Genomic DNA, 14,547 nt, shown 5'->3' with positions numbered 1-14,547 from the left:
CTTCATTCTTTCTGGAGTTATTTCTCCACTGATCTCCAGTAGCATATTGGGCACCTACTGACCTGGGGAGGTCCTCTTTCAGTATCCTATCCTTTTGCCTTTTCATACTGTTCATGGGGTTCTTGAGGCAAGAATACTGCATGGTTTGCCATTCCCTTCTCCAGTGGACCACAGTCTGTCAGACCTCTCCACCATGACCCGTCTGTCTTGGGTGGCCCCACACGGCATGGCTTATTTTCACTGAGTTAGACAAGGCTGTGGTCCATGTGATCAGATTGGCTAGTTGTTTGTGATTGTGGTTTCAGTCTGTCTGCCCTCTGATGCCCTCTCTCAGCACCTACTGTCTTATGTATTTACTATTTAAAAAAAATAGTGCTAGGCAGGAGGTCTCCTGGTCCCCTTAAGTGTTTGTCCTAATTCTTGTGCTCTGTTCTGGCTTAAGATGTAGCCCAGAGGGTTGGGAGTGAGGTGACTAAGTGCTGAGGCCTTGATGAGCCCATAGACCTACTGTGAGCATCATGCAGTGCCCACAGGGGCATGTACATCTGGGTGTTGGGAAGAAATGATACTGGATCTCAGTCTGCATGTGGGTTAGAGACAGGGATGGAACACAGGAGGAAACCAGCTCACAGGAGGAAACCAGCTCAGGCAGCATGGCAGTTGGCACAGGGGAGGAAATGGCTGCAGTTGAACAGGCCATTCACGGGGTAGGCTGGAGGCAGGGAGGTCAGAAGGGCGGGAATGTGTGCGGGCATCTTGATGCAGTGGACTGAGCCCTGGGTCCTGCCCGCACTTGCTCTGTGGCCCTGTGGCTTCTGTCTCCAGTTGTGGAAAGGGTGAGATGGGGCTGCAGTGATAGCTGATGGCTTTGGCCCTGAAGTTGGGGACTTTGAGGTTCCTCGAAACAGCTGTGAGCCTCAGATTGGGGCATTTTGCAGGGAGTGATCAGAGTCCACTTGCTGGAGGCTGAAAAGCTGGCCCAGAAGGACAGCTTCCTGGGAATCCGAGGCAAGTCAGACCCCTACGCCAAGGTGAGCATCGGCCTGCAGCACTTCCGGAGCAGGACCATCTATAAGAACCTGTCCCCCACCTGGAATGAGGTGTTTGAGGTAAGGGGCTCCTTAGCGGCTCCCAGGTGCTCTCCAGAGCTCCACTCTGGGCAGTACTGGCCCAAACAAGATGGGGTTCTGCCTTCATGGTCTTCACATACCCATGGGGTAGCACTGTGCCAGAGGCATGGCGTTGGGGACAGGCAGACCTACTTCTCAGACCCACTAGGCTTCTGGAGATGGCCGCTCCTGGTGGAGTAGTTTATTGATTGATTCCTCCCTCTTTTCCTGACCAGAGGCAGCTTCATTGGAAGTTTCCAATTCATAGAACCTCAGGGGCAGTCCTGCCCCCTCTCAGAACCAGATGCCAGTAGCCTTAAGTTCTCCCTTAAGTTCAACCACAGTCCCTATTGTGGGTAGGGCAGGCCCACAGCCAGGTTAAGGGTCACAGTTTGGAAGCCACAAGCCCCTGGCAGAAAACAGAGCAGCCACCCGTCCGAGCCCCAACCCTGCCACAGTCTTATACAAGATGCCTCTGAGTCTCTGCATCCCACAGGAGAGGGCATCACTCCCTTCTTCCAATAAGGTTCTCCAGGAACCGAGAAAGGCAGGAACCTGCCCAGGGCTCCGAGCTTCCAGGAGGCAGGGCTGGAACTTGGCTCCCCTGGGGTCATGCTTGATGTCTGTTTCATCAGCTTTCGGGGCCTGCAGGTCAAGTTACCTCTCTTTCCTCCCAGTTCATAGTGTATGAAGTCCCTGGGCAGGATCTGGAAGTGGACCTGTACGATGAGGATCCTGACAAGGACGACTTCTTGGGCAGGTGAGGAGGGCCAAGCTGGGCCTGGGGGTGCAGGGCTCTAGCCCTTGGGGTCATAGGTACTCCCACTTGCACCATTCAGGGACCTGCAACTCCCACCACACTCTGACATGGTGACTGTGCCAGGCAGCCAATACTGCCATTCCATACCGCTGCCATGGACCTCCTCCCCAGACGTCCCCTGGGTGTCTAGCCCTGAGTCCTAGCCCTCTGGAGGCATGGAGGGGGTCCTGAGGTTTGTGCACCATGGGCTCTGCTTTCTGTGCTCTTCATAATGTACCCAGAGTCCCATCTGGAGCAGTGTGCAGGGCTAAGGCTGGCATGCATAGCCTGGCCCCAGCACCCAAGAAACATGTGCTCACTCTGTGGTGGAACAGAGCCTCTGTGCTCTAAGGATTGAAAGGACTAGGGTGGGGGCCATCAAAACCCCAAAATTACACTGGTCCAGCCATCCCAATTTCAGGAATCTCCTATAAAAAGCATTAGACCTCAATCATTTATTGCAGAACTATCTATGGTGGCAAAACAAAAAACCTGGAAGCATGACCAGACTCAGAGGACACTGGTTGAATATTTGAATAAATTTATCATTGCTAAACTAAAGAATACCCTACAGCTTTTAAAAATGATGAGTAGGATCTATGTGTGTTGACCACGAGGATATTCAGTATAGCTAAGGAAGTGGGGGAAGCAGTCGACATTTTTCCAGGGGGGATGTGTGTGTGTTCACATGTGCTGGTGTGGAAGCGACACCACTGCCCATCTCAGAGGCCGGGACTAGGAAGCAGCAGAACAGTTTTACCCAGATCTTCATACTCCTAAGTTGTTTAGCTTGTTTCCATGTACATGTGATTTTAAAATGTAGAAACAAAATGGGACAGGCACAACCTAACAGGCTAAGAAATAGCTTACCACCAGATGTGACTTACCATTTTAAATTTTCATCTTAAAGGGGTTGTGACTTTTGTAATGTTACAGATTATAAGTGTGTCTGTGGTTCATGTTTTACGTAACTGATTTCAAGTGTGTTTTGAGGTCCAGCACATTTCTAACAGTTAACATGGAATTAAATCCCAGCTGGGCTTTGTCAGGGTAGGTGGGAGGCACACGGTGAATGTGTTACCTTCTTTCACACTCATGCCAACTATACTTAGCCCCTGGAGGGCATCTGAGGCAGTTTTGGAAATGGAAGGGCCTGTTGGGTTATTACAGTGACTGTGGGAGGTGGTGCCACTGGCATTTAGAGGACACAGGACAGAGAAGCTAAATCCCTGCAATGCATGGGCAGTTTTGCACAATGAAGACTCATCCCAGCCAAAATGCCAGTAGCACCCTCATTGCGCATCCAGAGCCAGTGTGTCCAGCAGCGTTAGCTTATTCCCCTCCGGGGGTCAGAGCTGCTTGCCTGCTTGGGCAGCATGCCCAATGGGAGCAGCCCCAGTGGCTAGACAGTTCTTCCTTAGCTTGAGCTCAAAGTGGTCTTGCATTCATTCTTTGGATGAATAAGGTCCTGTCTTGAGGTCCACTCAGATACTTGAAAACATTTCAGAGTGGGCCTCCATGCCTGCTGCTGCCCCTGGGCTGAACTGACCTTCACTCCCTGTGTATTCCAGCCTGCAGATCTGCCTCGGGGATGTCATGACCAACAGAGTGGTGGATGAGGTAGAGTTGGCACCTGCAACCCCTCCTTGTGGACAGCATTGCTTCTGCCCCAAACTGTAGTACTGGCCTTCCATAACCACCTCTCCTAGCCCAGAGCCCACCCTGTCTGCTCTGGTTCACCTCTTCCCTGAAGCCCCTATCAGGGCCCTACGGGGTCTCACTGGCCCTGTCCCCAAGCTCCCCTCCCCATCCCCCTGCAGTGGTTTGCGCTGAACAACACAACAAGCGGGCGGTTGCACCTGCGGCTGGAATGGCTTTCACTGATCACAGAGCCGGACGCTGTGACTGAGGTGACTGCAGGGTGTCAGGCTTCTGGACAGAAAGGTGGAGGCGGGCACTTGTGAGTGGTGTGTGGGGAGGAGGGAGGAGGAGGGACCTGAAGCCGCAGATCTTGCTCAGGGTCCTCCGGCCAGCCCCGCCTTCTGGAGAGCATGTCCCTCAGCCCTCATCTCCACACAGGGTGGATGGGATCCTTAAAAGTTCTGTTAGTGCCTGTCAGCCCAGCTCATAGGAAGTCCACCAGTTCTGACTCGAGTCTGTCATGCTGCAGTTGTATTTTCAACAAAGAGCTAGGTTGTGAGGGGAGGGATGGCCAGTCTGGAGCCATGAAGAGGGCTCTCCTAAACTGCCTGTCCCCTGCTTGTAGTGAGGGTCTGTGTCTGCTTGTAGGACCGTGGGAGCTTTTCCACTGCCATCCTCGTGGTCTTCTTGGAGAGCGCCTGCAACCTGCCGGTGAGTGGTGACATGGCCAGAGCATCACACACACCCTGCCTTGTGCCCGTCACTCTCAAATGTCCATATGTTGCTCATTCACCCTATTCTTCTCGTGCTGCAGAGAAGCCCTTTTGAGTACCTAAATGGTGAATATCAAGCCAAAAAGCTGTCCAGATTTGCCAGGGTAAGTGTGTTTGTGAAAGGAAGTGACAGCTCCTTTCCCCGAGTAAACACAGCTTCCAGTCTGCTGTGTACACAGCCTGGGGATGATGACTCAATGGGGATCACTGAGTCTGCAGTGAGCTGGGCACTGGGCTCCTCCCACATCCGTTATGCCTGAGTCCCATGGTGGCTATGTGTCCATTTTTATTGCCATTTAAAAATAGGACCCAGGAAGCTAAGTGCCTGGGTCACACAGCTCAGGGGAAGCCAGAGCTCAGCTCCACCCTGTCTGTCTCCACAGCTCTAGGGAACAAGCACCTGTGTCCAGCCATGCCTCCTGTCTTTAACTTGGAAGCTCCCCACAGGGTCAGCCCAGCCCAGGTGCTGGCACAGTGATGACAGCCCAGACCCCTGGGAGCACCAAGGAGGCCTTCTCTCAAAGGGACGCAGGTTGGGTGGCCTCAGGTCCCACCGATGCTCCTGAGGGTTGAGAGGCAGGGTCTCAAGTTGGCACTGTGGGTGCTATCTCTATTTTGCGGATTTGTCCCCTCACAGAATAAAGTCAGCAGAGACCCTTCTTCCTACGTCAGGCTCTCTGTAGGCAAGAAGACACACCTGAGCAAGGTAAGATAGCTTGGTGTACAGCCAAAGACTAAGGAAATGGGGGCCCCAACACTTCAGGGAGAGAAGCAAAAGTGAAGGTAATTAGCTTACACTGAAGTAGGTGCCAGAGCACATTATAGGTGCTTTATATCACTGTGTCTTCAAAATAACCTCACGAAAGAGTTCTATAGTTCAAGAATCTGGGGACCAGCGATCAGTGACTCCAAGAGCTAGAAAGCAGAACCAGGGTTCCAGCTTAGGCATGGCTCTCAGCCTACGACATTTCCATCACCCCAGCAGCAGAAGTCCCCTTGCCCTTCTACCACCACCTCCCTAGGGAAGTGAGTTCTAGTGCTGGTGGGATTTCAGCCCCTGTGAGAGTTCCTGGCACACTCTCCTCACCTCTGAGTCTGGCTGCCCTGACCTGTTGCCTCCTACGAGCTGCAGCATGTGTGGGTCTATCCCTGGGTGGATGGAGTAAGAGCAGAGGGCACTGGTACCCTGCTCTGCCCAACCTAACCCTTCAGTGCTCCCTTTCTCTCCTGCTCCCAGACCTGTCCCTGCAGCAAGGACCCTGTGTGGAGCCAGGTGTTCTCCTTCTTCGTGCACAATGTGGCTGCTGAACAGCTGCATCTGAAGGTTTGCATGAAGTTGGGCTCTTGGAACAGAGCTCAGAGGTGTCTAAGCCGCGAGGGGTGGGGGCTTGAGCAGGTTCCCCAGGGAGTCAGGAGGGGATACTGAGGGCCCACATCTCATGAGCAGGTGCCCAAGGTCATTGGGGAGGAGGCTGTGGAAGGACAAACCCTTAAGTCCCATGGCACTCCCTGCCAGAGTCTCCAGTTTTTAAATATTAATAGCACCTAGTGTGGCCTGGGTTGAAATCTACTCAGGACATTAATGATGATGTACTTGGTCCCATCATAGAGCAGCACAGCTCATCAGTCCCTAAAGCCCTGAAGGCCCCAGGGCAGTGACAAACTTGCCTCATATAGGTCATGGTTGCCTCTCCCCTGAGTCACTCTCTTGCCCTGACTGAAGGCAGGGACCAAGTCAGGTCTCATTTCCAGTTTTCAGAACAGAACCAGAGGCCAAGAGAAGCACAGAACATAGTTACCAAAGTAAACTCAGTCTTGGCTGGAGCCGAGTAGTGCTGGCGAGGGTGGGGCTTGGTTATCATCTTGTTTTGTGACCGGCCCATTGCCCAGGTGCTTGATGACGACCAAGAGTGTGCTCTAGGAGTGCTGGAGTTCCCCCTGTGCCAGATTCTCCCCCATGCAGACCTTACTCTGGAGCAGCGCTTCCAGCTGGACCACTCAGGCCTGGACAGCCTCATCTCCATGAGGCTGGTGCTTCGGGTAAATCTCTCCCTTTTCCTCCAGGGTGGGCAAGGGGTGGTCTGCCCCAGCACTAAGTATCTGCCCTGTGTTGCGAAGAAGTTCAGAGATGGATTCATATTTTTTAGTATCAACTTCAGGATATTGTCAGCCATTTTCTCTTCAAATATTGCCTCTCCCAATCTTTTAATCTCTCCTTCTACATTTCCTTTGATTACATTGGACCTTATCATCTCCATGGCTTAACATGACCTGACCTTCATATTTTCTCTCTCTTTATCTCTTGGTGCTACCTTCTAATCACCTCAGACCTGTTTTCCATACCACTAAATCTTTCTTTGGCTATGCCTAATCTGCTGTTAAACCTGTTCATGGTTTTTATTTCAAAGGCTATTTTTTCATTTTTCACTTTATGTTTTCCAAATCTACAATATCTTCTGTTGTATTTTATTTTCATTTCTAGTCCATCTTTAATTATTTGAAAATACTTAAAATGTATGTCTGCTAATCCTGTTATCTGAAGATCTTGGGGAGTTAAATTTTGATGTCTGTTGTGTCTGTCGGTGCTTTTTCATGGTGACTCATTTCTACATTTGGTAACTGGGGTTGCAGACATGTGTTCAGTGTTACCTTTGTGACTTGAAGTGAGGTTGTTCACTTCCAAGGAAGTTCTGCTTTGGCTGCAGCCAGGCACCTCAGGAACATTATAAACCTGAGTCCATTTTTATATTAATTTTCAAACTTTGGGTTTCGTGACTCCACAGGGTGTATAAATATGAATCCAAAATTCATAGGAGACAAACCTATACAGTGCCATATTCTCAGGAAATACTTTTATTTCCCACTAGCCATAGTATAGGCTGAGATATATTTCTTGTCATCAGTCTTTGCTGGTGGGTGAAATGTTTATCCTAGACTACTTTTTCACTAAACATATCCCACCTTCCCAGGTCCTACAATGACCCAAGGCCTCATCTCCAAACCCCTTGGATTCTAAGGTTGATAAATAACCCTGAGAAAGTTAACCTTTTTTCAGTTTTCTTTTTTTTTTTTTTTGCTTTTTTTTTTTTTAAAACCTAGGGATTTCCCTTACTTTCTTGTGAATTTGGCTATGCATTTAGAAATATGTTTGTTTCATTTTATTGAGCATTTCTAACAAGAGGTTTTTCAGAATATTTTGATCACCATATTACTGGAAATGGAAATTCCTGGGAAGAGTCTTAATGATTGATGGGAAAAGGAGAAGGAGAAACAATGGCTGAGGTTTGAAACTTTGGGAGCACATGATTGTATCTGGATAGAAAACACATTTTAGGGGAAAGCAATGGTGAATAAGGTGGTGGTTAGAAATTATCACATCCAGAAGGCAGCTGGTGATATACAGGAAGGCTAAGGTAAATGGGTCAGGTCTCCAGCAACCAGAACTAGTATAGAGAAAAGGGAGTCACAACTGAGTCTTCATGACGATTACTGAGGCAGCAAGAAGGGCAATGAGAAGGTTTGGTCAGAGGGAGCCAGAGGCAGAGAGGTTACGAAAATAGGTCTGGGAGTAAAAATCCATTGGATTGGGCAGTCAGGAAGGAACAGAGTTTTGAGGAAACTGTTCCTTCCAGAAGAGAGAAGGAACCATTTCCCAGGGGTGAAGGTGAGAGCAGACGGGGAGAAAGTGCAAGTGGTGTGCCAGTCCATAAACAACCCTGCCATCTGCTTACAGTTCCTGCACTTGGAAGAACGGGAGCTGGGAAGTCCATACACAGGACCTGAAGCCCTAAAGAAAGGCCCTCTGTTCATTAAGAAGGTCACCGCCAACCAGGACCCTAGAGCCCCACCCCAGGGAGAGGGCCCTACAGATCTGTCATGCCCTCCAGACCCTGCTTCCGAGATCAAGCAAGCCGCCAAGAACACCACTTCTGCCACCATCACTGCCACCAAGCCCATGCTTGAAGAGACGGGCCCAGAGCCCAAAGGCAAGGACAGTGCACCCATGGGGAAGAAGAGTCTGGCCACCATCTACCTGGCTGTGCCAGGCCCCCACTCTCCAGGGCCCATCAAGTCACCCAGACCCATGAAATGCCCTGCCTCCCCATTCGCATGGCCACCCAAAGGGCTGGCTCCCAGCATGTCCTCACTCAACTCCCTGGCTTCTTCCTGCTTTGACCTGACAGATATCAGCCTCAACACTGAGTATGCACCTCTGCTTAATATTTTCTAAAATGACCTGCATGGAAAATACCTCCCTGGATGGAAAAGTAGATATGAACTTACTTTTCTATGCAAGTCCTGGTTTTTCATAAAATGGTTTCATAAGGGAGCATGGTGGGATAGAAAGAACACAGGATGTGGGGAGAGAAAGCACGTGTGCATGTGCCCAAAAGTCTGGTGGGGCTCTAGCTATACACCAACTATAAAACAGTGTTGGGCTTTGGTTGTTAAGGTTCCTTACAGCAAAAACATACCTTGGATCCTAAAGAGTTATTTATACTGGGATGATATGGAAAGCCAAGAATGTGGAATTATATAATCAATGGCTGCTATTTATTAAGTGTTGACTCTGGACTTAGCAATTGGATCTTCACAGTAACCCTAAAAGACAGAACTTACTATTATAAAGGTTGAGTAACTTGCCCAAGATTCCACAAGAAATCATAGTATAAAGGCAGATGTTGCTAGAGAGTTTTTCCTATGGTACCATGCTTTCCCTACAGTGAAGTAGGATCATTATACATGAATGCGGGATAGGAAGTAATTCCAACTAAAAGGAACCTTATTGAGAATTAATCTGTTAACTGACATGCTTCTTGGGGGTGGGGGGAGAGGCCAGCACCCGTAATGGCAAGAGAAATGACAAGCCCTTTCTTTACAGAGGCGGGGATCTCGGGCATCGGGGGCTGGGTGAGATTCAGCTCACGGTGCGCTATGTGTGTCTGCGGCGCTGTCTCAGCGTGCTAATCAACGGCTGCAGGTAAAGAGACGCTAGGACCAGGAAAGATCCCTTGGGAGCATCAGGTGACCAAAAATCAGTGGGGGCACTTGGAGCAATGGCAGGGACAGGCAGCCCCAAGGTAGACACTTGGAAGGAGTGAGGTTCGAATGCTCTAACAGGATCCTCAATGGAGCTGACAGGCTCCAGAATCAAGGGTGTTGCTCAGACACATCTGTTGCAAAGCTGTCTGGGGTGCCCTGGAGCCAGGACATTTTTTCAAGAATCTTCAACTTCCTTTACATGGAAAAGTACTTGGCTCTACCCCAAACTTCATAAAAACACATGTTTTTAAAACCACGCATCTGATGTTTTGTCCTCCAAATTCTGCAGACTTTTGATTTTTTTGGTCTAGATTACAGGGCATTTTTATCCCCAAGGCTATCTAAAGCTGTATGGCTAGTACAGCTTTCTCCAAATGAGTACTTTCAGTATTTCAAAATGAGGGGCCTTTTTCTTTAATGTGTTTGAAACCAAATCAGAAACCTGACGCCCTGTACCAGCAGTGGAGCTGATCCCTATGTCAGAGTCTACTTGTTGCCAGAAAGGAGGTGGGCAAGTCGTAAGAAGACCTCAGTGAAGCGGAAGACCCTGGAGCCCCGGTTTGATGAGACGTAAGTGGCCCAGGTAGCCTGCTTAGAGTGTCTCAGCCACGTGAGTATTTGCTGAGTACCTCCTGTGTGCCTGGCAACTGCCAGATGCTGGGAAGGGCTGGGGTTGAACAGGACACCAACACAGTCATGAAGCTTCTACATTTTGTGGGAGAAAAGGACTGCCAGAGAAGTTTAGCAAAACAGTTACCCATTTTTCTTGCCTGTGTGGACCAAAGCGTTCCTGATTATGAAATGTTCCACACTCTTTCTCTTTAAACGAATCCCCTTTGGCAGCAAAAACATTTGAATCTAGTCAGATGTTTGTTTTCAAACATAAATAAACATACCTTGAACCTAAGGACCTAAAATTTCCTCCAAAGTTCCAAGCTCTTTGGCCTGTCTTCACTCCTGTAACAAGCATAGGTGGAACAGCTACCCTCCCCCAGTGTGTCCACCCATGTCCTTGGGGACAAAATTAGTAGACAGAGTTTAATCACATTTCTTGCTTTTGATGAGTCTGTGGTGGTAAGTCTTATCTTTAATATTCTTATTCTTGATTTTAAGTTGATCACAAGGTACTTGCTTCTTTTTGCTGTGGGATCCTAAGAGAAGACATTGCTAGCCAGCCTAGGATGAGTTACCTAATGATGTTTGTTTCCACTTATCTTGATCAATAACTACTCATTTTAAAAAGAGCTGTACTGAGTTCTTTTTTGGGTCATGTCTAAAGACTAATGTTCCTTCAAAAGCTACATTTTTAGTTCATTGATATCAAGAAAGAATGTGGGGAGAGAGAATTAATTCTTTCAATATTTATTGAACACTTTCTATTAATATTAGGCACCATCCTATATTCTCCAGTCACACAAGTGAAAAATATTGCCTTCAAAGGGAGCTCTGACATAAAAGGATGTCAAAATTGCTATGTGGGAACACAGGAGGTTGACTTTTGTGACAAACCTAATCTGTTAGTAATTCTCTCTCAAATTTTTAACAGCAATTTATGCCTGGATTATCTACAAGGCAGATTTGGCAACCTTGATCTTAAATGTAAACCCAGAAGTAAAGAGTTCAGAGGTCTCTTGTTGAGTACATGATTGACACCATATACATTATAATTAAAATATCTAAAGTTAAAGATAAGAGAATCTTAAAAACAGCGAGAGAAAAACAAGTAATTACATTATCAGGGAGCGCCCCCCCCCGCCAGCCCCCAACATAAGACTATCAGCAGAAACTTTGCAGGCCAGAATGGAGTGGCACAATATATTCAAAGTGCTGAAAGAAAAATGCTTCCAACCAAAAATACTCTACTGGGGAAACTTATCATTCAGAATTCAAGGAGGCTACTTTAGTACCCTACTTTCATCAAAGGATAGATCATCTGATAAATTCAATAAGGAAACATTAGCTGTATATGACTTGCTAGACCAGATGAACTGGTCTAATACATAGAACAGTCCATCCAAAAGCAGCAGAATACACAGTCTCAAGTGCACACAGAACATTCTCCAGGATAGATCATATACTAGGCTGCCACAAACAAGTGTTAAATTTAAGAAGACTAAAATCATGTTAAGAAATCAAGACAAATAAGATATGTTCAAAGAAAATGGAAATGTGACATAACGTAATTTATGGGATGTAGCAAAAACAGTTCTAAAAGGAAATTTCATAACAGTAAATGCATATATCATTTACTGTTATATGATAACAGTGTAACAGTAAAAAATCTCAAACCACCTAACCTTACATCTCAAGGAACAAGAAGAAGAATAAGCAAAGTCCGAAGTTAACAGAAGAAAGGAAATAAAGTTCAGAGTGGAAATAGAGACTAAAAAAACAATAGAAAAAAAAATCAATGAAACTTAGAGCTTTGAAAAGATAATCAAAATTGATAAACCTTTAGCTAGACTCACCAAGGGAAAAAAAAGAGGACAAAAAAGAGGAAACAGAAGCTGTAAAATTGATACCACAGAAATACAAAGGATCATAAGAGACTATGAATAGTTATACATCAAACAAATTAGATAACCTAGAAGAAAAAGATAAATTCCTAGAAAGATACAACTTATCAAGAGTGAATAATGAAGAAACAGAAAATGTAAACAGACTGATTACTAGGAAGAAGTTTAAATCAGTAATCAAAAATCACCCAACAAACAGGTCCAGGGACCACACAGCTTCACTAGTGAACTCTACCAAATATTCGAAGAATTAATACCATTCCTTCCCAAACTCTTCCAAAATATAGACGAGGAAACACTTGCAGACCCACTTTACAAGACCAGTACTCTCACCAGGTTTATTCAACACAGTATTGGAAAGTCTAGCCATAGCAATCAGACAAGAAGGGAAAAAAAAAAGGAAGAAATAAAACCGTCACTGTTTGAAGATGACATGGTGCTTTCTAAAGAAAATCCTAAAGATGCCACCAGAAATCTATTATAATGAATTCAGTAAAACTGCAGGATACAAACCTAATAAACAGAAATCCACTGCATTTCTATACACTAACAACAAAGTATCAGAGAAATTAAGAAAACCATTCACAACTGCACCAAAAAGAATAAAATATCTAGGAGTAAATCTAACCAAGGAGGTAAGAGACCCTGTACTCTGAAAACTAAGACATTGATGGAAGAAATCAAAGACAACACAAACAAATGGAAAGATATATTATGCTTATGAATTGGAAGAATAATGTTAAAATGTCCATACTATACAAAGCAATCTATAGATTCAATGCAATCAAACTTCTAATGGCATTTTTCACAGAAATAGAAAATCCTAAAATTTGCATAGAACCACAAAAGAGTCAAAGCAATTTTGAGAAAGGTGAACAAAGCTGGAGGCATCATACTCCCTGATGTCTCCAGGCATCAAACTATATTACAAAGTTATAATAATCAAAACAGTATGGTACTGGCATAAAGAGACATCAATGGTACAGAATAGAGAGCCCAGAAATAAACGCACACATATATGGCCAATTAACTTATGACAAAGGAGACAAGAATGTATAATGGGGGAAGCACAGTCTCTTCAACAAGTAGTGTTGGGAAAACTGGACAGCCACATGCAAATGAATAAAATTCAACCACTATCTTACACTGTACACAAAAATTAAAATGGACTACAGACTTGAATGTAAGAGCTGAAACTATGAAACTCGTAGAAGAAAACTTAGGTGAGTTAAACTCACTGACATCAGTCTCGGTGATGATTTTTTGGATTAGACACCAAAACCAAAGGCAACTAAAGCAAAACTAAACAAGTGAGGCAACTTGAGACCACATTAAAATGCTTCTACACAGCAAAGGAAACCAACAAAATAAAAAGACAACCTACCAAATTGGAAAAAACACTTGTAGATCATATATGATAAGCAGTCAATATCCAAAATCTATATTAAAACTCACAGAACTCTACAGCAAAAAAAAAATCTGATTAAAAATGAGCCGAGGCTCTGAATAGACATTATTCTGAAGAAGAAATATGGATGGTTAGTAGGTACATGAAAAGATATTCAACATCATTAGTCACTAGGGAAATGCAAATCAAAACCACAATGAGATATCACCTCATATCTGTGAGAATGGTTATTATAAAAAAATAGCAAGTGTTGGTAAGGATATGGAGAAAAGGGAACCCTTGGGCACTGTTGGTGGGAATGTAAATTGGGGCAGCTATGGAAAACAGTATGGAGGATCCTCAAAAAAAATAAAAAAAACAGTACTACCATACTACCAGGCAATTCTACTTCTGTGTATTTATTAAAACAACGGTAATTCAAAATGATATATGCACACCTGTATTCACTGTGGCATTACTTACAATAGCCAAGACATGGAAACAACCTGCTGCTGCTAAGTCACTTCAGTCGTGTCCGACTCTGTGTGACCCCATAGACGGCAGCCCACCCGGCTCCCCCGTCCCTGGGATTCTCCAGGCAAGAACACTGGAGTGGGTTGCCATTTCCTTCTCCAATGCATGAAAGTGAAAAGTGAAAGTGAAGTCGCTCAGTCGTGTCTGACTCTTCGCGACTCCATAAAAAAAGAAATCTTGCCATTTTCAACATGGATAGACCTTGAGGGCATTCTACTAAGTTAAATAAGTTTGAAAAAGATACTTATGATCTCACTTATATGTGGAACCTAAAAATACCAAAAAACCAACCAAACAAAAAAACCCAAGCTCATAGATATAGAGATTGGTGGTTGCCAGAGGTGGAGATTAGGGTGTGTGTGAAATAGATGACAGGGGTCAATAGGTACTAATTTCCAGCTATTAAGTGAGTAATTCATGGGGATATAATGTATAGCATGGTGACTATAGTTAATAATACTGTATTACATATTTGAAAGTAGCGAGGAGAATAGATCTTAAAAGTTCTCATCACAAGAAAAAAAATTTTTTGTAACTATATGTGGTGATGTTACTTAGACTGATCATTTTATAACATATACAAATCACATCATTATTAGACACATAAAACTAATAATGCTATGTCATATATATCTCAATTTAAAAAATTAAGAGATATTATAGGATTATATTAAATCATGAATGTCAAACTTCTGAAAAGTGTAAAGCACTATTGAATTTAAAGAATCTTCACTCAATTTAAAAA

General features: G+C 45.2%; 1 protein-coding gene across 4 annotated transcripts in view; it reads left to right on the top strand.

The window, feature by feature from the left end:
- Window positions 1–14,547, top strand: part of ESYT3 (extended synaptotagmin 3) — an 87,251-nt gene that overhangs the window by 36,512 nt on the left and 36,192 nt on the right. For 3 of the 4 annotated variants that reach the window (XM_044946636.2, XM_044946634.2, XM_006069981.4), the window contains exons 9-20: window positions 939–1,109; window positions 1,787–1,869; window positions 3,480–3,528; window positions 3,729–3,818; window positions 4,198–4,260; window positions 4,364–4,426; window positions 4,960–5,028; window positions 5,560–5,646; window positions 6,213–6,362; window positions 8,056–8,525; window positions 9,205–9,303; window positions 9,804–9,935. In XM_044946636.2, the coding sequence (XP_044802571.2) occupies window positions 939–1,109; window positions 1,787–1,869; window positions 3,480–3,528; window positions 3,729–3,818; window positions 4,198–4,260; window positions 4,364–4,426; window positions 4,960–5,028; window positions 5,560–5,646; window positions 6,213–6,362; window positions 8,056–8,525; window positions 9,205–9,303; window positions 9,804–9,935 (1,526 nt within the window). The remainder of the gene's footprint in view (window positions 1–938; window positions 1,110–1,786; window positions 1,870–3,479; window positions 3,529–3,728; window positions 3,819–4,197; window positions 4,261–4,363; window positions 4,427–4,959; window positions 5,029–5,559; window positions 5,647–6,212; window positions 6,363–8,055; window positions 8,526–9,204; window positions 9,304–9,803; window positions 9,936–14,547) is intronic. The other variant, XM_044946643.2, reaches the window with a different exon arrangement.

Source organism: Bubalus bubalis, chromosome 1 (assembly GCF_019923935.1).
Source record: "Bubalus bubalis isolate 160015118507 breed Murrah chromosome 1, NDDB_SH_1, whole genome shotgun sequence".
NCBI classification, from domain to species: domain Eukaryota; kingdom Metazoa; phylum Chordata; class Mammalia; order Artiodactyla; family Bovidae; genus Bubalus; species Bubalus bubalis.
Note: the sequence above shows the minus strand (reverse complement) of the source record. Positions and strands in the feature narration are given on the sequence as shown.